This window comes from Tachypleus tridentatus, chromosome 3, assembly GCF_004210375.1.
Source record: "Tachypleus tridentatus isolate NWPU-2018 chromosome 3, ASM421037v1, whole genome shotgun sequence".
Classification (NCBI taxonomy): Eukaryota; Metazoa; Arthropoda; class Merostomata; order Xiphosura; family Limulidae; genus Tachypleus; species Tachypleus tridentatus.
The window spans coordinates 17,007,359-17,030,240 of record NC_134827.1 but is presented as its reverse complement, the minus strand read 5'-3'; the positions used below and the strand labels follow the sequence as shown (position 1 = coordinate 17,030,240).

At 29.8% G+C, this 22,882-nt stretch overlaps 1 protein-coding gene across 3 annotated transcripts in view; it reads right to left on the bottom strand.

Moving 5' to 3' along the window:
* The window catches only part of LOC143246442 (protein alan shepard-like), a 134,933-nt gene that overhangs the window by 5,191 nt on the left and 106,860 nt on the right, over positions 1-22,882 (bottom strand). For all 3 annotated transcript variants that reach the window (XM_076493166.1, XM_076493167.1, XM_076493168.1), the window contains 7 exons: positions 12,937-12,998; positions 9,945-10,042; positions 7,627-7,670; positions 6,696-6,837; positions 2,657-2,755; positions 2,302-2,403; positions 676-773 (listed from right to left, as the gene is read on the bottom strand). In XM_076493166.1, coding sequence (XP_076349281.1) covers positions 690-773; positions 2,302-2,403; positions 2,657-2,755; positions 6,696-6,837; positions 7,627-7,670; positions 9,945-10,042; positions 12,937-12,998 — 631 coding nt within the window. In that variant the 3' untranslated portion in view covers positions 676-689. The remainder of the gene's footprint in view (positions 1-675; positions 774-2,301; positions 2,404-2,656; positions 2,756-6,695; positions 6,838-7,626; positions 7,671-9,944; positions 10,043-12,936; positions 12,999-22,882) is intronic.

Sequence of the window (22,882 nt, the reverse complement as noted above, 5' to 3'; positions counted from 1 at the left end):
GATTATTACAAGAAGGTATTTAATTTGTCATATCAAATAACAGTTGTGGAGGCTTTTGTGCAATTAGCAAACATATTTATTTCTTAATTCACAGGTTTTATAACACTAATACTCTTATTTAGAGTTTCAAAGCAATAATATAAAAGCTCAGTTCAGAGTTTCAATTAAGTTATTAAATGAAAAAAAATGGCAGAAAACTGAAATGTTCTTATATACAGATTTATTTTCAATTTAAAGCAAGAGTTATGTAAATTTTTAATTGTTATACATAAATTCATCAACTTAATATCACAAAAGAAATGACATACATCCTCTTCTTTTTAATTTCTTATTTAATTTACTCATATAAATTCAGTCCCCTGCTTTAAAGTCACTTAATTTCTTAAACTCTGGGGGTTGCTGCCAACATCTGGTCAAAAATCCCAATTTACACATCAGATGGTGACAGCATCCAATGACATTTATGTGTATTTGGCTAAAAACGAATCCATACAATGTTATTATACACATTTTATAAATGGGCTGGAAATTTTATAAGGTATGGTGATAGTTATTAGGACACTATGAAAATAATTCTGGCAAAATTGGCAAAAAAATTATGGGTTTAAAGAGTTAAATGCTATTGATGTGCCACAAATCAGAGTAAAAACTAAATTATATGCTAAAATTACTTACTGTTAAAAATTAGTTTAGTTAGGTGGATTATAACCATGAATTGGGCTTTGTTGGTCCTCAGTCAAACTAATAGGTAGAGTAACTGGCACATTGTGATCCTACAATAACATGAAGGAAAATAGATGAGTAAACATTGTACAAAACAAGAGTAAGATAAACAGTTATGCTGTACAAGGTAGATTAACACACATTAATATATATTATGTCTCATCACTTACATGTATTCATCACAATTTTGAAATATTTATAATCCACAAAAGAGCTAGAAAGTAATTAATAAATTTCAATTATAAACTTCCTTGAATATTACACAACTACATTCAATAAAGTCACAAATCAGAGGTTTACTTTCTCATCAGCACTGCTCAAAGCTTGACTACATGAATAATTTTTAAACAACCTTAAACTTAAACCCATTTCTACAATCCAATAAAATTCTTGCAAAATCAAGAAAATATATATGTCTATTTGAAGTTTATAAAACTAGAAATAAAGTTTGATACTTTTCAATTTGTAAACAGTATATAAAAAAATACTACTACTTAAGGATAACAAAGGACATGTTGGTCTGTCTAGGCCATCTTATCCATTAAATTAAAATAAACACTAAAACATTCAGAGCCAGACTTTATCATTCACTAATGATCAAACTTTCCAATGAACTCCCTTAAATTAACTGCAACTATCACATCTGAAGGCAACCTGTTAGAAAGGTCAGCCATCCTGTTAGAAAATTAAAGCTGTTTGACTGAAGATGACTTCTTTCCTGCCAAAATTTATATTCTTGTTGCCTAGTTCTCCTATTCTCACTGCTAAATATGATAAAAAGATAATGCCTCAACACTATCAACCCCTTAATAACCTTAAACATCTCAGTCAGATCCCTCCCAACTCTTCTTTTTTCGAGAGAAAACAAGTTCAGAGATCTTAGCCTATCCTTGTGTAGCTACCTTTCAATACCATCCTAGTTGTCCTTATCTGAACCCTTTTCAACAATCATTATTCTTTTTGAGATAAAGGACCCATCAAACACAGTATTCCAAATGTAGCCTAACCAATGACCTATACAACGATATTATAATATATTTTATTTATTTTCAATGTTTCTGTAGATAGAACCTAAAATCCCATTTGTCCTGACATGAGCAACAACAACACATTCTTTGGATGAGACTGGTTAACTAAACACTAAGATCTTTTTTCTTCCATAACATAAGTTTAATTCAAAACAATTGTACTTATAAATCAAATTATGATATCCCACATGCATTATCTTACACTTATTATAATTAAAAGGCTTCTGCCACTTGTTTTCCAACTCATCAAATTATCTAAATCCTTTTGTAAAGCAGTAGTATCCTCTTTGAAACCAACACAACATCCATCAGCAACTTTAAATACCCTATTGACAATTCTTTCACCTGTGCCATTGATGTAAATCAAGAAGAGCAAAGGTCCTAACTTTGAGCCCTGAGGTACTCCACTCATGACATTAATCTAGTTTGATTGAACTCTATGAAAACAACTCTGTTTTCTTCCATTTAATTTGATGGACACAGCATATAGGTAAAAACAACATATATTTGTAGTGGTCTACTTGAATCATTGTAATTGGTCATTTCTTACTTCTGGCATATGGAGTGGGTGGACAAGTTGTGTAGGATGAGGATAAAGAGCCGCTGGTGAGCTAGCCCCTGCAGCATATACTGGATGAGTCCCTGGAACATACTAGTAGAAAAAATACAATACAATCTTCAATAAAGTACAGAAAACTGCTTATTTGAGTAAAATATTATATTATTAAAGAAAATTATAGGCAACAAATTTTATGTAGACTTTGATATAAGCTAAGTCTGACTACCTCTAGTTAAAACAAGATGTACAGGTTCTAATGTATCAGAATGTTAAAAAAATTGTACTGACTGAGTCCCAAACATGTGACAAGGATAAAAGCTTGATTATAAAACAAGTAAGGTCTTACTGAGGTTCCTGAAAGTTGTAACTGTGACATCTGAGCTGTAAGATGAGGCATTAATGTACCATAGTGGAAAGTGTTGGGATCTACAGAAGACTGCACCATCTGGAAGAGAAAACAAATAGCATATTTTTCAATTTTTATTTAACTGGTATACATCCATTTCTTTAATTCACATTTAAGCATATATCATGTAATTACATAGAGTTTTTCACAAGATAATTATATATTTATATTTTCATAGTGTAGTTGAAATATTTATAAGTAGTAAATTACCCATGAAAATTCATGGAAAACAACAATTACACTTATGTTTGCACACCTTGTTTTGAAGGAGCAGTTTTCTGATGACAAAAGAGCCAATCATATAAACTCTGAAAAAAATTACCCTAATCCTTCATGAAGGAACCTAGATCTGAATAATTCATTAACTATCCCTACAAATTTTTATATAAATTAATGCTGTCAGTTCTGATCTTCCAAAACCTTTTTGATCTACATGTGGGCCTCAAATGTGGAAATTTCCAAAATTGATTGTTTTAAATAGCACCTTACATATCAACATAAATTTCCAAGAAAACTGGTTCAGTCAAAGCCAAAGGTCTCAAAAAGAAAAACCTTGATTCTTACGGCTATTTAAATTGTTTTTTTTCTCTGCACTAATATTTTGATACTTAAAAATTTACCTGCAAATTTCAAGTCATTTGTCAAAAAATTGTTGTGGAGTTAAAAAATGAATAAACATAGTTGCAAGTTATTGTCATATCAACTGACACTTAAATGATCACTTAAGGATTAAAGCCACATGAAAACTTAAAAAGGTTTTGCAAAATCTACATTAGTTTGGGTCAAGTCAAAATGGTAAATGGCAATTTATTCTACTGTCATTTGTGACAAATACATATTTTAATTGAATAATAAAATTATTTATGTTCCTTTCAAAAGATGTGTGCTAATCACAGTTTTACCTTCTATTATATCTTTTTTTCCGAAATAACTAAAAAGTAACTACTGTCACAAATAACCTGCAAAAAATACAAGCAGTTTGTTTATCTAAACCCCAGTTCTGCTAATATATACAAAGTATTTGCTATTCTTCTAAGACTTAAGCTTCAATTATGTTTCTGTTCATAAAAATTAGCTTTCACTTGAAGTTATCAATTTTATTTCTAAAATGCTTAATAATAGTTAATTTTTAGAATAAAAAATGAAAAGGTAAGAAAAATGTTGTATTTTCATATTGGATGTCTTTGGAAATCATTTTCTATATTGCAGAACTGGCCTTTATAAAATGCGTTATTTCTACAATGCATCTAAATTATTATTATTAATATCATGTGTAAAATAACTAACCTGTCTCATATTACTGCATAATTCTGCTTACATAAGTATTTTCAATAAGTGTCTAGAATTTTCTTGGCAAATCTATACTTTCTTCATGTACTAGGAATATTTATTGATTTTTACATTATAATGTCACACACATTAATTCACCTAAGAATTGCAGAAGTTGTAGCAAACTACAACCCTTTTTTAATGTAAACATTTTATTTTAAAAAACTCAAGTATAGCATTTTTCAACATGACTTATTAAAATATTTTATTGTAAATATATTATAAAAATATTACTTACCTTACAGCATTAATATTAATGAAGCTTCATACAAAATTGTAAAGAATTGTTAAAGAAAATATTTTATGCAATAAGTTACTTAAATTGTACCATGACTGTTCTGCCCTCAACATGTACAAAAGTGACTACTTAAGAACTGGACACTTATCTTAACAGTACACTGGTCAGAAAGGAGGCCAGGGGATGGACTCTTCATCTTCAATTAAGAGATTTTAATTGGTAGAATAAACTGACAGATACTTTAGTTTCATTATGTTGTTCATACAGGTACTTGACCATTATGTTAAATGGTTTTCTTCTCAGAAAATCAGTTTTTATCCATCAACCTGAGTGATATGTATTAAGTTTTTTTCTTCATATTTTTACGTTTCATTAAAAGCAAGTAGTTTTAGATGTGAAATGTTATGGATTTGAACACCCATATCAACTTCTCATGTTTTGAGTTTAAAGAAAGTGTTAGATGGTGTAATTACAAGACTATGTTTGAACCTGATAGATGGTGTAATAACAAGCCTATGTTTGAACCTGATAGATGGTGTAATAACAAGCCTATGTTTGAATCTGATAAATGGTGTAATAACAAGCCTATGTTTGAATCTGATAGATGGTGTAATTACAAGGCTATGTTTAAATCTGATAGATGGTGTAATTACAAGACTATGTTTGAATCTGATACATGGTGTAATAACAAGCCTATGTTTGAATCTGATAGATGGTGTAATTACAAGGCTATGTTTAAATCTGATAGATGGTGTAATTACAAGGCTATGAAAATCCTAATTCCACAGATAACCTTTTTATAAATGATATATTCTTCCATCCAAGCTATGCAGTACTGTTTGCACTGGACATATCTATTGAAAACGTTGGTAGATGTAGTTGTATTGTGGACTCTTTATTAGAGTCCATATAGTAATATAACCATTATTTTTTACTTCTGTACATGAATTATCTAGCATCTTTAAACATGTGAAAATGTATGCCTAGGATGCTCTACAAACAAAAACTTGGTAATTTTAAACATAAAGAAGCACTATATAAGTAAATTAGTGATTTTATCTTTGTGTGTAAAATCCCCAAAACTTTGTGGAAGATATGGAATGTTTGGTTATGTATATTAATTAGTACTGAGAATTTAATATTACAATATTAAAAAAACTATTTACGTTGGTCCAATGTGGAATTACCTACACAGAATTTAGATATTAATGTTACAGAATATCTTTGGGACCCTCTAGAGGGGTTGATTTAAAAAGTGAAGTGAAAGCAGGTACTTATTAAGATTTAAAACAAGAGCATGCTTCAAAGAACAGAAGCAGTTATTCAAGCCAACAGCTATACTTGTTAGGACAATGATCAGTAATAAGGAATGCTCTTATGATGTCTGTATGTCTTTGGTAGGATGGTTTGTTCATAAATATTCTTTCAATCACTGACACTACAATGTGAAACAACTTATCCTTGTCTATTTAGTTGTCTCAACTGAATATTAAAAAAAATGTTTTCAATATGTATACCTTTTATGATCCATAGGTTTTAGGATAAAATGTAAGCAATTCTTACTGATTATATCATTGGAAAACAAAGCTGAAAAATTTCCACATAAGTCTATACTCTTACAGATGGTAAAATAAGAAAGAAAAACATGCAACTGCTCATTAATAAATGTTACAAAACTATACATCATTGTTTTTCACATTAAAAAGTTGAAAATTTTGAAAAATATGTACAAACATGTAAATTATTTTAACACAACAAGCATGTAGAAAATCTGTATAATGGCTTGAAAACTTAAATTATACTGAAAGAAAATTTGATTAATTTATTTTGGTCAAATGTATAATCAGTGAAAAGAGAAAATGAACAATTTATGTTTATTAGATACAATTTATTTTAAGCACAAAGTTTTTCTCATAATTAAATTAAAAAGAAGAGTGACTGATATTTTCTAACTATTGTAAACATTTCAATCATTTGCATAACATTCACTCGTTTGCAATACTGAAGGTAACCAATAATAATACATAAATGTACTTGCAAGTATAATCATGATATGTAACAACAATCAACTGATGTTCTTTTCTGTTTTCTATAGTTAATTTCACTAGAATTAATATGACACTTGTGAAGATTTTCTTTGTAATACTGGCTTAATATGTGGATCTAGGACTAACCTAAATCTCCTAAGTTGTTTGAACCTAAGGGAAATTAAGGTGAAATTTAACCAATAATTTAATGCATTACAAAAATTGTTGGGTTTTAATTTTCAATTGTATTGATTTATTTCATTAAGTTCATTTTGTCAGTCTGTTATAATCTAAAAAAAACAAAACTGCCCTCATTAATTTCAAAGCTACTTTTAATTAGAAGGTCTTAATGAACATGTTGTTAGTATAAAAATTGATAACTAACCTGTGAATAGCCCAATGGAGATTGAACTATATACTGTGGAGGAGGCATCCATGTGGCACCAGCTTGGAATGGGTAATTTGAAACATGTGCTGAATATGCTCTTGAGTAATTACTAAGTGGACTCATTAGTTGAGCTGCCACCCTGTGAAGAAGTAAAGGATATAAGTAGAAAACATTTAGAGGGATGGAAAAAAAAGATGCCTCTTATGAAAATGTTGTTACTTTGTTATATCTTTTATTAAATAACAGAAAAATATGTAAAAACTATATGTTTTAGAAGGCACTTGACCAAATCTGTTCAGATATTATCTAAAGTCCTAATTTTAACACTGGCTTTTGTATATACCCATGTGTTTTGTAATTTTAGTTAAATTTTCTCGTAAAAAAGTGTTGTACACCTGTTGTAGTTTATTAGATCTTATTTCAATTAACCTACAATATGATAAAAATTACATGTTATTTTACTTTTAACTTGAATTAAGATAATTATGTTTTGCTGATACAAAGCTAAACTTGTACAGTTTTAATTATATATATATATATATTTTATATTATACATCTATAGTAAATACATTTGCAAGATGAAAAGTGCATCACTCTCAATGTTTTTTCCATCTCAGCCTCCTCACCATGAAGAAAATGGTGCCACCCTCAAGATGACTTAATTTTCTTACAATTAAGTTTCGATATTAGTATAGCATATAATAATTTTGTAAACTAAAGAATCTACTTTTCATTTGAGGATGTTTTTCAAACTAAAACTTCATAAATATGGACCTTTTCAGAATAACATGAAAAACTAAGTGATAAACACACAATTGTGAGGTTTGAGAATCATGTTTCTATATTAGTAATTTAATAAATAATTATCTATTTTAGAATAATACAAGAAAACTAATTGATGAAAAACAAACAACTAAAAAAGACTCACCCATTTTGCGTCATACCCGGTTGGTCATATGTTAAAGGAATGCCCTTCAAGAAGTAAATGAAAGTTCTTATGAAAATAAAGATTTTCCAAGTACATCAGTGTTCATTTAAAAACTTACTGCCCATGTATAAAGTGATAAAGCTTAGTAATAACAATGATATACAGAAAAATATCTAAAAGTGTAGAGAAAAATCATAATGGATTTTGTTTAAATAGCAACCAAGCATTTTTTTATTAACTTGTCCAAATTGAGAAAATGTTTTTTAACAAAGGTGAATTTACAAAACTAATCTAATAAAAAGCTGTACTGTTAGTCAACATTTGTAACATGTCAGTAAATGGTAGTGGTATAAATATTTAAACTTTTTAAGTCAATGTTATTAGAAATAAATAAATAAAACATCAATGTCAGTATGGAATACTGGTTATTTCATAGTGAGATAATACGTCTTTGTAGAAACAACTACAATGTATACTACTTCTCTGGATTAGTTTTAGAGATACAAGTGCAAACCAAATAAAATTATTGAACAGCATAAGTGGTCTCCTATTCTTCAGTACCTGTTGCTTTTCTTCATAACAGTATGATAGTTTCAGTTGTTAAAATGTGCCTTACTGACAAGAATTAGGGGCTATAACCATTTAGTTCAGTTGATGGAGCACTCACCTAGTGTATGAGAAGTCCCAGATTCAATCCCACTGACAAGTAATGCAACAATAGGATTAGTACAACAGTTGGTGAGCACAGAACAAAGTACAAAATGTCAAGTGTCATCTCAAGATATTTTCACTAATAACTTAAGTGATCAAATTTTTCCCAAACATTACATACACATCCCATTGTTTTACAAGAAAGGTGTGCATACTAGAGAGATCAGACAAAAAATTAATGAAGTTTATAAGTAATGAGATAAACACAAATGGAACAGGTGCAAATGAAACCACAGAGTAAAACCATTATCTCAAATTTTAAGTGATATATTAACCCTGAAAATAGTAAACAAATGTCTAGATGTTTTTTTTTCTTAGTCTTTCCAACTTAATATTTCAGAAAATATAGAGGATAACACAATTAAAGTATAACAAACAATATGATTAAATGAAACAAATTTAAAAAAAGAATTAGTATGAATACAACTAAATTATATTGTAGATTTAAAAACTGAAAGTTAAGGTGGGTTATTAACAAGACACAAAATGAAGAAGAATTTGTTTGTTTGTTACAGGGTTTTTTTATGTGTGGGTAAAGAGCTATACAAAGGCTATTGTCACAAAGCTGTTCCCAATTTTGAAACTGGGTACTAGAGGGAAAGCAATTAGTGAACAGCATCTACTGCCAACTATTGGGATACTCTTTATGTGACTGAATAGAAGGATTTAACAGTCACTATGATAGTGCATGTGGGGCTCCAAACTACAGAGCACTTTTTTTTTTTTATAGTAATGGGCCACAAGCCACTAATCCTCAGATTCACAGTTTAGCCATGCTTGGCCTATAAGTAGGTAAAAAAGAAAATATATGAATGGAACAGAAAGAAAATATCCCAGTACATTGTATAATTTGATTCTAAAGAAAACATTTGAGTTAACTCATTCAACAGTTTACCAATTTTGCTAAATAAATTTATTTTAATGTGTTTGTTTTCATTGCTTCTTTGAACTAATTCCTCTAACCTATGTCATACCTTGACTTGATTTATATTTTTTATTGGTTTTCATTTAAATTAATATTTTTTTCTCTTATGCATAAAGATAGTATAAATGTGCATACATACATAAAATGTATTTGCAAATTACTAATTTCATATTTCACTAGACATAAAGTACTAAGCTTATTACAAACTGATAACATCTTGTTTTTCAAAACATTGTTTGCCAGTAGGGTATTGATTATATTTATGGCAGTGAAGTGAATGACTTGCTGCTGTTGTATTGTATTCAGTGTTATGATGCACAAGAATGAATACAAATTATTGCTCCTTGTATTATATCTTAAAAGTAATTCAGTAACTTCAGCATAATTTGGGTTCCATTAAATTCTAACTCTCAATGTATATAACTGAGAGAAATAATATCTTGGTACATATATTTTTACTAAATTACATGATACTGCAAGAAACTGGGTTTCAATACCCATAGTGGGTAGAGTACAGATAACGTAGCTTTGTGCTTAAATACAAAAACTAAATTACTTCTCTTTTAAGTGCAAGAAAAATAACACACTTAAACACATCTAAAAAGAAGTAATAAGTTAACTTTACTTTTGAAATAATGTAAAAAAAATACATTAAATACTAGTCTAAGTTTACAGAATTTACTTCTCTCTCCTTCCATATTCTATGTTCCTGATTTTTGTACTGATTTTTTTTTTTATTTCCTCCATCTGCAAACTTCACCAGAAGTGGCTCCTTTGAACCTTTCAAGAAAATCAATCCATAAGTACATATATATGATCTTGTTAGCCTATTCTTTAATAAAAATAGTTATATTAGCTAAACTAATACTCAGTGAGATAATTGATAAATTACACATCAACAAATAGTTTTATGCTAATGTATTCATTTACTATAAAGTTATGTCTGAGTAAAATAAAATAACTGTCACAAAATTTTGCTCGACTGATAACTGGTATCAATAAACATAAGTTAACAATGTTATTTCTCACTTTATGTCTTATGAGTTCAGTAGTAAATACTTCAGATTGAATACACTCAAGTCGTTTCACTTTTTTCTTTTCACTAGTAAACATAATACTGAAACAACTAAATTTATGACTATGAACATTTGTGTATTATGCATTCACAATTTCTGAATTTGGTCACACTTTGTCAACTTAAGTTCAACATGGCCCAGCAACTTGTAATGATTATATCAAATTTGCTTTTTGGTTATGTTTTCACTACATTAGAAATAGTACTTAAAGTAACCAGAGAGAGTACACATATACATATATTATTTTTTATATCTTAGCAGTAGAAAGTTAAATACATGTGAAGTAGTTCTGTTACTTCTTATTCTATCAAAGAGTCTATTTAAGTCTTTAAATAAAATTTTAGCAGGTTTGATGTAAGCCTTCCAGTTGCATAATTAACAAAACACCTTGTATTATTTATATAAGCATTAGTGACTACAAAAACTTTATGGATGTAACTAAAGATAAGCTAACATCCTTAAATGTTAACCAAAATTGTAAACTTAATATTTACTTAAACATTTGCTGATAGGAAACAAGATGCAAGCAGTTAAACTTATATTTTTTAAAACTACTGTTACTGGTAAACATTCAACTGAATTACCATAATTGAAATAATTAACCCTAATGAACATTATCTGATGTATCATTAAAATGAACATAAATTTTAACTATGTAATTAAAGGATGTTAGTTGTTTTTTTCCTCTTGCTGAAAAATTGTCAAAACAAATCATTCAGTACAATGGCATGAAACAATAATTTTGAATGAACCTAAAACTCAAAGTGAATATTATAGAATTAATTAAAATTTTGTGCTGTAAAATAAGTAATTCTTTGTTAAATATAGATGAAGGGTTACCTGGAAATAATGCACAGTTTTGGAACAAAAATATTTACTTCTTATATATAATACTCATATCACCTTCATAATGAGTTGAATATTTTCCTTATAAAATTACCTGCTTGTCACATAGGTTCTCACTCCTTATGATAATAGTACAAAGCTAATGAAACATGTAGAATCTTTTAATGTTGTCTGTTGTATTAAAAATATTATTATGCATTTTGTATCTTAGAATGGTTGGTATGGGTATTAACACTTTTATTGATAAAGAGAGAACAATGTTTTGACCTTCCTAAGTGATCTTCTTAACCTGAAGGTGACCTAGGAAGGTCAAAATGTTGTTCTCTTCTTATCAATCAAAGTTAATACCCATACGAGATGTTCTGAGATACATTTTTATTTCAAGTGGATTTCTCATCATCAAGTGTTGTGCATTTTAAACACTGATTTTCTTTTTCTTTTAAAATTAATACTGATGTTAAGCAATGCACATATAAATAAGAATTTATGCAAATAGTGTGTTAATATGCACATAATGTTAGTCTGCAATTAATTATTGCCAGGTTCTAGAAATTTTATCAATCTCTTATTGTGGTACTTAAAGGGAGCTTAGAGAAATCCTTAGTAGAGGTTACCTAAGATGCTACAAATTAACATTTAATCTCTCTCATTAAAAGTCACCTTTCCTACTGACATGTAACTCCATAATCAATAAAGCAGAGAAATGAAAAACAAAATATGTTCATTACCATTCTAACTGTAATGACAAGTTTACAGTTTTGAAAAGCAGTTATAATGCTTATGGAAATTTTTATAAAAATGAACAGGGATTGAGGGCAAAACAAAATTTTGTTTTTAATCAGCTATGCTTTACAATTATAAATAGTTTTGTTATCAGATTGCTTTCATGATTATCACTTACTAGTTATGTTGAAAAGAAAATTGCAACTGTTTTTTATTTTTTAAATACATATCCTATTTCAAGTGTAATAAGCACAGTAGAAATAAATGTTTATTTTCTTCATGAAATTGCCTAAGCTATGTATTGTTGTAACAAAACTAGGATCAACAGAACTTTTGTTATCAACTTAAATCAACAGGATTTTGTGCATGAAAAGTCATGTTAGAGGTCACATGGTTAAGTTGCTACTACTGGTTGCTGCAGTGCCAATAATAAGGATGAGAAGGCAGCAAGATTACTGTAGTAGTCTGACAGAAAAGTTCCCATGAAACAAGTATATTTACTTTTAAAAGGTTACTGCAAATTTTATAGCATGCCAACCCATGGTTGAGAGAGCCCTGCTAGTTATGAATAAAACAGTGTACTTTGCTCTCATCAAAGTTAACAGTATTTAACAGTTCCATTGATGCTGTGGTTGCATGAAAGAAGAAAACTAGCTTACTGTTTATGCAGCTCTTTCGTTTTATGTTTAAGCAAATATACACAGTTGATCTAAGTAAGTAGCTTGCTCCAATCAGAAGTAAACTTAACATACTTTTCTACAGTTGAGACAGAAAATTATATTTAAATATATTTTTTATACCAAGTGGTATACTATAAATATTTCTACTTGTAAGACTTTTAATGTAACAATAGGATAATACGAACTAATTAATTAGCAATAGAATAGTAACAACTAATTAACCTGCTGACATTTGATAGATATACACATACACACATACATATACATGTGATATTCTCTTCTCACAAAATTATTTCATAATTTGAATGGCTGAAAACTAACTTTTAAACAATACAAAATGAACATGTACCAGTTATATATTGACCATTAAAATTCCTGATGATAACTTCACATTTTTCTTTTGACTCCATCCTATGTAAAAGAAAAATGTGCTTCAATAAGAATCACAGGTTAAAAGGAATAAAAACATAATGAAGTCATATCAACACAAGTTTTAACCAGACTATTGTTTTTACATACCACAAAAGCCATATTTCATCAAGATGATGTTTATCATGGTGTTTGTAATAATTTAAGTAAGTATGAAAGAAAAGGATAATAATGATATGGAAAAAAAAAAAAAAAGGAATTTACACTTTACTTTTTGTATTTTACCAGAATTAAATGTTTAAAGAATTCAAGCAAAATATAGAAAACATTAAAATTTAAAGAGAAAACAAAATAAATCTAAATATTATTGTAGCTATATTTTAACTGTTAAGAAATTATAGATAATAGCTTCTGCTTTTTTTATTTATGTTGAAATTTATGTTGTGCAACTGTACATGGCTTATAAACAAACTTGTACTTCATGAAATTGTCATTTTTTTATACAATGTATACTGAAGAATACAGAGAGTATATATGTTACAATAAAATAATTTTTAAGCCTCATCATATTATAACAGTATATGTCTGATCATGTACTATCTGATGACCATACATCTCAACAATATCTCTGCATTATAGCTTTCACTGCAAAAAGCTACATCATAAAGTTGTCATGTTCAAAGCAAGGCATTTATTCCTATACGCTTTCCATAATCCACAAGGATAATAGCTTCATAGCATTCTTTCAATAATATGGTCATAAAAAAATTCAAAGACACTGTTATCAGCAACTTAACACTGGATTAGTATGTGTTTATTTTTCAGCTACAGTATGAAGTATGCAACAGTTTGACAGATATTTTGTGGAAGCAACTAGGATACATGTGACTTTAGTTGTTTTTGCATATGGAGATCTGTCTTGATTATACTGCATATTGTTGCTTAGAACACTTCAGTCACTTTTGCTAGTGATGTCTGTGTTTGTGAGCTCTCACCTGTTACAAGATTCCACCATTTTGCTTGTGGTGGCTGTGTAACAATTTGCTGCAAGCCTCTTTTTGAATGGTATTGGTGCCTCAAGTTGATCCAAATTCCTTTTTTTTGCAATGACATGAAGTACAAGCACAGTTTCCATACTGGAAATTGTAAAACTTCTTCTGAACATGCAATTATGATCTAAGTGTATGTGCATTTTGCATGGATAAAAAACAATGTTGCATATTATTCCCAAACATTAAATTTTAGGTTCCATCACTTCACCTATGAAATGCTAAACTATGTAAAAATTTAGTTCTGATGAATCATATTCGACCATGACTTGATGACTGTTGTGGTTACCATATAACTTACTGATTTACTTATTCAAAATTGCTTCAATATAATATAGTCAACCCTCTGTAGACAAAATTATGAGATAAATTATCAAATTATATATAAGGAGACTACACCATAATTTTCAATTTTTTGACTATAGAGAAAACAACCTAGATATTTTTTTTTCATTTGCAAATGTTTTATTATAGCATTTAGATTAGATTCTCATTTCCAATGTTAAATGTTCAATGTTAAATCTGGCACAGTCACCTGACCTAAGAGAAAACTGAGAACATAGTATAAGGAAAATAAAATAAACAAACGAAATGTGTTGAATGAAAAGAAGAATGAAGGGGAACTATATTTATTAACAGATAAATTGAAACAGACATTACTTTATAATGACATGAATTAATGTAAAAGAAATTAGAATATGAATGACTAACAAGTTAAATTGGTTAAAACATTGAAGAGACTTCAAAAGCAAGTGTTGACTACTTCAAGATCAAAACTAACTTCCTATAAATATTCAATCTGTGCTCACAATTCACTTTATCTCTATAGCTACCCAATTAGAAAATTGGATCACAAGAATCTGGAGGTATTTGTAGTCTATGTGCAGTTCTCTACACACTAAGTAAAATAAGACACAGTCTTATGAAACAGTAGTTAATTTTATGATCAGATCATACTACAGTATATGGTCATGGTAAGACTCAGAATGATCCAAATTAGAAAATAAATTTCTGTTTTACAATTTTGGTAAATTTGAAATATATTTATATTATGTGAAAGTGATCTTTCAATACTACAGTTTTTTACTTAATGCACACATCAAAGGGATAATTCACCAAGCAATAGCTTTTATGTTCATGCTTTTAAATATTTTTGATTAACAGTTGTTTTTATACTCTCCTAATTCTGGCTTATTTGTTTAACACAGATATGTGATATAACATAGAACAATTCACTTACACTTTTATCAATAAACATTTCTAATACTATGTGAAACTAAGTTACAATTAAAATTTTGTTCATAGTAATTTACAATTTAAACTAAAAAAATTTACCCAGAAGTAGAATTTTGCCACTATTTCACGACAAAATGAGGATTAGTATTTCAAATCAAAACAAATACTTTTCAACATATTAAGTATTATATGTTATCCAATGCTTGATAACTACCAAATTAGAAACCTTTTCTCTGTATATTTATAAAGTATCCAAATACACAAAGTCCTATAAAAATGTTTGTGCTTGACCATAATTTGACTTCTACTGTTTATTTGTTATTAAGAACCAAGTTTAAATTTAATATCAAATCTAACAGTTCATTTTATTTGTTCTAGCTAAGTGGTGTAACAAAGTTCTCTTTTTCTACTGTGATTAGAAATGTTGTATGATACAGTGCCTTATTCATCATGTATAGTACAGTAGTTTCATTGTATATTTGCCTTTTTGTGTGGATCAATTTCAGAAACACAAGTTGCTATAATTTAAATGTATTAATGGTTGAGATAAATTACTTCACTAATTTCACATTAAAATTTTACAAAAGTCATTATAGTACTGAACAGTATAATCACTGTAAGAGACTTGGAATAAGTGAGCTGTTTTTTGTTTTCATATCACATTCAACTGCAAGAAGAGCAACATAACACACTAACAAAACAGCAGTATTTCAGTTAGCACAGTTAATGCTCTCAAAGTAAAATAACAATTATTGAATGGAACTTGTTCACTACAATTCCCTATTTTACTCTGTAAAAGCCAACAGTGTTATATTACATGAAAATGGTTTACAGAAACCAGAAATTTATTCTTATTTACATCTTTGCTACCAGCATCTATTAGGTTGCTAGAGGGAAACATGAATAATGAACAAAATATTATTTGTGAGCTTAAGAGAAAAATATGAAGTGTAAAGAATGATATGATTCTTAGACAAGAGAATACAAGGGTTGTTGGGGAGGTGAGGGATTGCACATGGACCACTTTCTACTATTTTATGTGAGCTCTTGAATAGTGATCAGGTTCCAAAGAGCTAGAAGCTTGTTGGATATACAATACTATTTAGCTCAAGAGTATTTATTCAGTTAATTTAGTGATTTAATGATTATTTAGTTTTCATAACAAGAGTGTTAAAAAAGTTAATTATTTTAAAAGCAATAGTTATGACAATTTTCATTACACAATTCTGTATTAGCCATATATTCTGTATGTAGTTTAATCATTGTACTAAGCTTTGTAATATTGTTGATATCATCTCATTCAACACTTTTAAGTTTTTCTCCTTATATGTAATATTGTTGCTGCTAGAGGACTGGATATTTCTATATTTTTCTCATGTGTGTTATAGATGTGTACAAATACAGAGAAGAGGTTACATAAGAGGAAAGTTAGTAAAATTAGAAAAGTTAAGTTAATGAAATGAAGTTAGCCTGTCTGATTATCAGTTTAACTGTAATGGTTGATTTATAAAGTGAACATTTCCAAGAAAAAACAGAGACAGAGAAGAATAATTCATCTTTTCAGTTGTATTCTAAAGTTGTAGAGCTAGACAGTGTGGTCTTTTGATGTAAAAGAGAATTATTTAAAACTATAAACAATCTGTCTTATCAAATTGGTTCTGAAGTAACTGAACTAGCCTGTGTTGGCTTTTGACAAAAAAGGGAATTACTGAAAGCTCTATATTCAACGTTGGTGAATAATGATATCACAATTTTTTTGTACATAGGTTTGTCTTGTTTTGAATATATTATTGTAAAACAAGAGGATTGTTTCCTATCCATTTATTGTTGAGGTATGTCACCAACAATCCAATCCACTTGTACTTGGTAGTTGTTTTGGTTTTAAATATCTCAAGCCCCAAAGGAGCTTGCAAGACAACCAGGGGCATTCAGAAACTTTAGTTTCTCTTCAGCCTCACGTGTGAGACAAGGTTAGGTGATAATGATGTAGGGATGATTCATTGCTTGGTGGTTCATCACTTAAAAGATGAGGTACTTGTCAAAGGTGTCAGAAAAACTGAGCAGGAGTTCTCAGGAAAGCCAGAACTTAGTGAACTGACTTGGCAGTCACCAACAAAGCACAGACACCTACTGTAAAGAATAAGCAGCCTTATACAAAACCTGACCTTTAGGGAACCAGCCAAAACCATACAGTAGTAAATGACAATAGAAGAAGGCGTGAATGACAGCAGATGTAGGTCTATATATGCACAACTATAGTGGTGGTCAAAACAGTATAGATATTACACTTATACTACATGATCATGTTGACTAATTTTAACAAATTAACTGAGAGAGGGAAGCAACTTGGACTTAAATATGGTGTTCAATATGATTTGGTTAAAGAACAATAAGACCTTAAGAAAGTGAACAGTGTAGGCAGAGAAGATAAGAAGAAAAACTAAAAAAAGAAAAGTAGAGAAAAGAGAGACTGTAAATAGAGTGAACAAGAGTTCAATTTGAGATTGCTGAGCTCACCAAAAAAGGAGTAGCTCAACAATGACAATAGGATCAGGGCAAGCATAACTAAGCTACCCAAATTTCATGAACAGAAAGATGACACAGATGCTTTCCTGGAGATATATGAAAGATCTGCCCAAAGTCAGAACTGGAACAAAGGTGACTTGGCAGTATGTCTCAGCTCACTTCCCATATGAAAAGGTCTGCAAATGAATGAAGGCATGATGTTAGAAGGTGCCATGAATTTTGACAAGTTAAAAATGGCCTTCATAAAATGTTATAAACTTGGTGAACAAGGTTTTGCTAAAAGTAGAGAGAAGCCACTCTGTATTTCAGTTTGTGGCACATTTATGGTGATATTTTACAAGATGGAATGACATGGCCAAGTGTAAAAATAGTTGTGAGAGACTGGCATATCTACTGATACATGAACAGTTCATGATCATATGCCCAACTGACATAACACTGTTTTTAAAGGAGAAAGGACCAAAAGATGTGGCAGAAATGATAATGCTGGTAGAACAGTATATGGAGGCTCATGTAGGAAGTATAGCTGGCATGTCCAATAACCAGTTAAATTCAAAGCCAGTGGTGACTGACCAGAAAGAGGATACTAGCAAATTGGACAAGAATGCAACAGACAAAAAGGAGAAGATATTCTACATTTGTTACAATCTGGGGTACACTGCAAGATTCTGCAAGACTGTTACTAACAAGCAACAATGGAAATACCAACATAAACCAGTTGCAGCCACCTACAAAGATGATATTGGCAAGGTACAAGAAAAGAATGAATATCACCATGGATGCTGCTGCCAGAATAGAAACAACCCATCTGATTCATCACCAGAAAGAAGAGCTGTTTCACAACTAAACAGTGCATGACTGATGGTTAGCTCAAGTTAGCAAATGGATCAGCAATGCCAATAGTGATTGGAGCATGTGACAAACATCAAAAGGTGATAACAAATCCCAATATGTCAGTAGATAAAAGTATGATAGGAAAAAGAAAGTGAAAGTCCTATGAGACACTAGATGCGGTAATACAGTAGTTAGAACAAGCCTAGTATCTAGTGATCAGAAAACAAGCAAGGACATCTGTGTGTATTAATTCATGGAACAGTGAGAAAGTTTTTCATAGCAAAAATAAATGTGGCTACTTCATATTACATGGAAGATCTTGAAGTCCTGTATATAAAGGCACTAATCTACAACTTTATGATTCAAAATATATCAGTAGTATAAATTTAGAGGAACTAAACAGAAAGGAAGCTGATGATGCACCTGTAGTTACCACAAGAGGTGAAGAAAGGAAAAGCATGCAAGGCATAAGGCCCCTGCAACTCTCAAAAGATAACATCTTAAATGTAGGTCTACAAGAACTAAAGGAAGCAGAAAAGAAAAACCCCTCACAGCAGAAACTTTGAGACAGTGCCCAAGAGAAAATGCACCACAAAACCATAGGGAAAAGGACCTATAGAATAGAACCTAGAAAGGAGTACTCTATCAGATCTATCAAAGCAGTTCTACTAGGAAAGCTGAATACAAAGGCAGTCAGAAGCATTTTTTTTTGTGAAGAAGATCAAGGGTCAACGTTTCAAGTTTGAACAGAACATATTGGTTTTGCTATCTACAGACAACAATAAACCCACTTTGCTGTAGAAAGGACCTTTCAAAGTGAAAGAAATTATAAACAGAATGAACTATAAAGTGAAAGTGGATGGAAAGACCAAGACCTATCACACCACTCTGTTGATTAGATACTTCAAGACAGAAGAAGAGATAATGGGTACACCTATTGAGGCACAAGTGAACAAAGCAGGTGTAGCTGTCATAGATATAGGACCTGAAGACAGTAACTTTGTTACAGAAGACAAAAAAGACTTACTCAGCCTAAGACCATTGAGTGGATATGAGATAAACAAAGACATCAACATGAGTGGAGAATTGACCTGCCGAAGCAACTGTACCAGTACACAGATATCTTCACAGATGAACCAGGCAAAATAGACCTCAAATAACACCAGATCAAAATGGAAACAAGGAATCCAGTCAAGATGAAGCACTACTAGATGTTATATGCAAAGAGAAACCAAATAAAGAACTACAAATGTTAACCAGTTCAAACTATATGTGCAGATTCTGGGTATGAATTGAAAACAGTATTTATATATAGTATAAAAAATATTGTAAATGTTTTTCTTGAAGAGAAACTTACTGTTAGGTATACAAGACTGATCAGTTGTTATTCAGTTTAGTGATTTAATATTTGATGATTATTTAGTTTCATAACAAGAGTGTTAAGAGGTAATTATTTTAAAAGCAATAGTTGTGTAACTTTGTATGAGTCATCTGTTGTATACATAGTTTAATTGTTATACTAGTGTTTGTAATATTGTTGACTTCATCTCATTCAAAGCTTCTAAGTTTCTTTTTTATATGCAAAAACGACTCGTTTGGGTTGAGAAAATATTTTACATAGAAGAGCAAACAACGAAGAAGGTCAAAACGTTGTTCGCTCTTCTATGTAAAATATTTTCTTAACCCAAACGAGCCGTTTTTGCATATAAATTTCTCAACAAGTGGGTTTCTCGACATCACTTCTAAGTTTCTTATTATGTGTAATATTGTTCTTGCTAGAGGACTAGATATTTCTATATTTTTTTATGAATGTTATAAATATGTGTAGATACAAAAAAGAAATTAGTCAAGGAGAAAGTTAGTGAAAGTAAAAAATGTTAAGTTAGCCAAAGGGTAGTTAGACTGTGTGATTGTTAATTTAACTGTAATGACTGATTTATAAAATGAAAGTTTCACATTTTGTATTATAAAAACAGAGATACAGAAGAATAATGATTATTGTCAATTGCATTCTAAAGTAGCTGAGCTAGCTGATGTAAAAGAAAATTATTTAAAGTTCTGATACAACTGTGGTAACCCATAGGGTAACGTAAGTGCATTTATTACTATATATAGTGATAAAAGATGAGAAAAGAAAAAATTTGTCCTGTCAGTTGGGTTCTTAGCTGAACCTGTTCATGTGGGCTTTTGACTAAAAAAAAAATTATTTAAAGTTCTACATTAAACTGTGGTAAATTATAATGTAATAATTTTTTGTACTTAGTTTTAACGTTTGATTTGTTTTGAATATATTGTTGTAAAATAAGTGAATTGTGTGCTGTCCATTTGTTGTTGAAATTATTGCCAACAAGTCACAGACACCTACTGTGAAGGATACAGACCTCTTACAAATCCTGACAAAGCTAGCTAGTGTTATTTTAAAGGAAGGGATAAAATGCCCAAGTACTTAAAGGTGGGTAAAGTTTTTGTAAGTATAATAAAAATGCTTTAAAAAGTCAATTTACCAAAGTTCAAATTTTGGTTGGATAGTCAGCATTATTTTACTAGGGTTCAGTCTTATCTTACTAATCTTTGGCATTATATGAAGAGGTTACTGCTTACTTTAAGGGGATAAAGATGTAAATTTGGTATACTTGGATTTTCAGAAGGAATTTAATAAGGGCCATACTAAAGACGTGTTAAAAAGTTCTCTACAGATAAGTTGGTTTATTGAATTATGAATGGATAGATGGAAGAAAGCAAAGGAGCACTATATACAGAGTTCATACAAAGATATAAAATCTTATAACCCAAGTGCTTTTGAAAGGCAGACCTCAAGAAGAAAGGTCCACCTTTTAAAAGCACTCAGGTTACAAGATTTTGTATCTTTGTGTTAAATTGATTTTTTGAACCTATGTGTTTTTTTAACATCATGAATTATACTGAATCCAGTCGGACTAGACTAAAGTTACAAGTTTGATGCCTCAAGGTTCGCTATTGGAACTTTTGCATCTTTTAATTTACACCATTGAAACAGATAAAGGAATGACGAATAAAATAATTAAAATGGCTGTTGCTTCAAAATATGAGGTGTTGTTGGCTGTGTGGAGGATGCTGCTTTATAAGAGGATTTAGATTATTTTTGAATTGGGTAAATAGTTGATAGATGGCTTTTAATTATAATAAATACAAGAAAATGCATACAAGTTATAATTTAAATCAAGTATGAATAATTTTAATGGGCATAACGAGTAACAGTATTATGTTAAAAAGAGTACTGGTTGTTTAGTTCATTTATTTCTTAAGCCATCCTAAGAGTGTGCTGTTACTAGAGGAAGAAGAAATGGAATCTTGGGTTGTGTTTACAGTAATATTGAATACATGTTGAAAGAGGATATAATTTCATTTTATAGGTCACTGTTAGGCCTCATTCAGAGTAATGTGTTCAGTCTTCAACTCCTTACCTTTAGTACAAGAATTGATTTGTTGGATAGGGTTCAAAGTAGGGCTACTAGGATGACACATGGAATGGGAAGATTTTCATACAAGGATAGGTAAAGATCTCTGAAACCACTTTTTTCTTGGGTTTTAATTCTTTTTTTAAGTAGATGGAACAGCATTGATGAACCAAAAGGTCTCTTGTTGTCTCTTAAATGTTATGTTAAAACCCAACAATTTGTGGTAGACATTTTTCATTAAAAACGAGAAATTGTTTACAAAGCTTGATTATATAGTTAATACTGAGTAGTTAGCTTAATTCTCACTATAAATTGCTTACTAAAATCCAGATATTTGTTATCCAATTTAATTTGTCAACTATAATAACATTATCATTTCATCAATGTTTTATTGTTGTGGTCAATGGAAATTTGTTTCAGAAACTACATTCCCCAAAAATATTTCATTCATTAGAGATTATTTCTTTTATGACTTGACATAAATTAGTACAGTTTATTTAACTTTAGACATTACATGCTGAAACCAAAAAAAACAAAAAAAACTTTAAAGCTCAAAATTAGTTATGATCTTAGTTATATGGAATTCTTTTATATTCAGAAAATCATAAAGTATTCAAAACAGAAAATTCTGAGCAAACTTTAAATAATGGTTTCTTTCTTAGTGTTTTCTCTATGTTATAAAAATACTGAATATAATTTCAAATAATATATATAATAAAGGGAAACATTTGCTAACATCAAAAGCATTCAAAGATTTAGAATGCAACATTTGAAATAACTGAAGGTAACCATTTAAGCATTTCAATATCTGATGAATAAAGTATGTTTTTAGTCTTTCAAAATC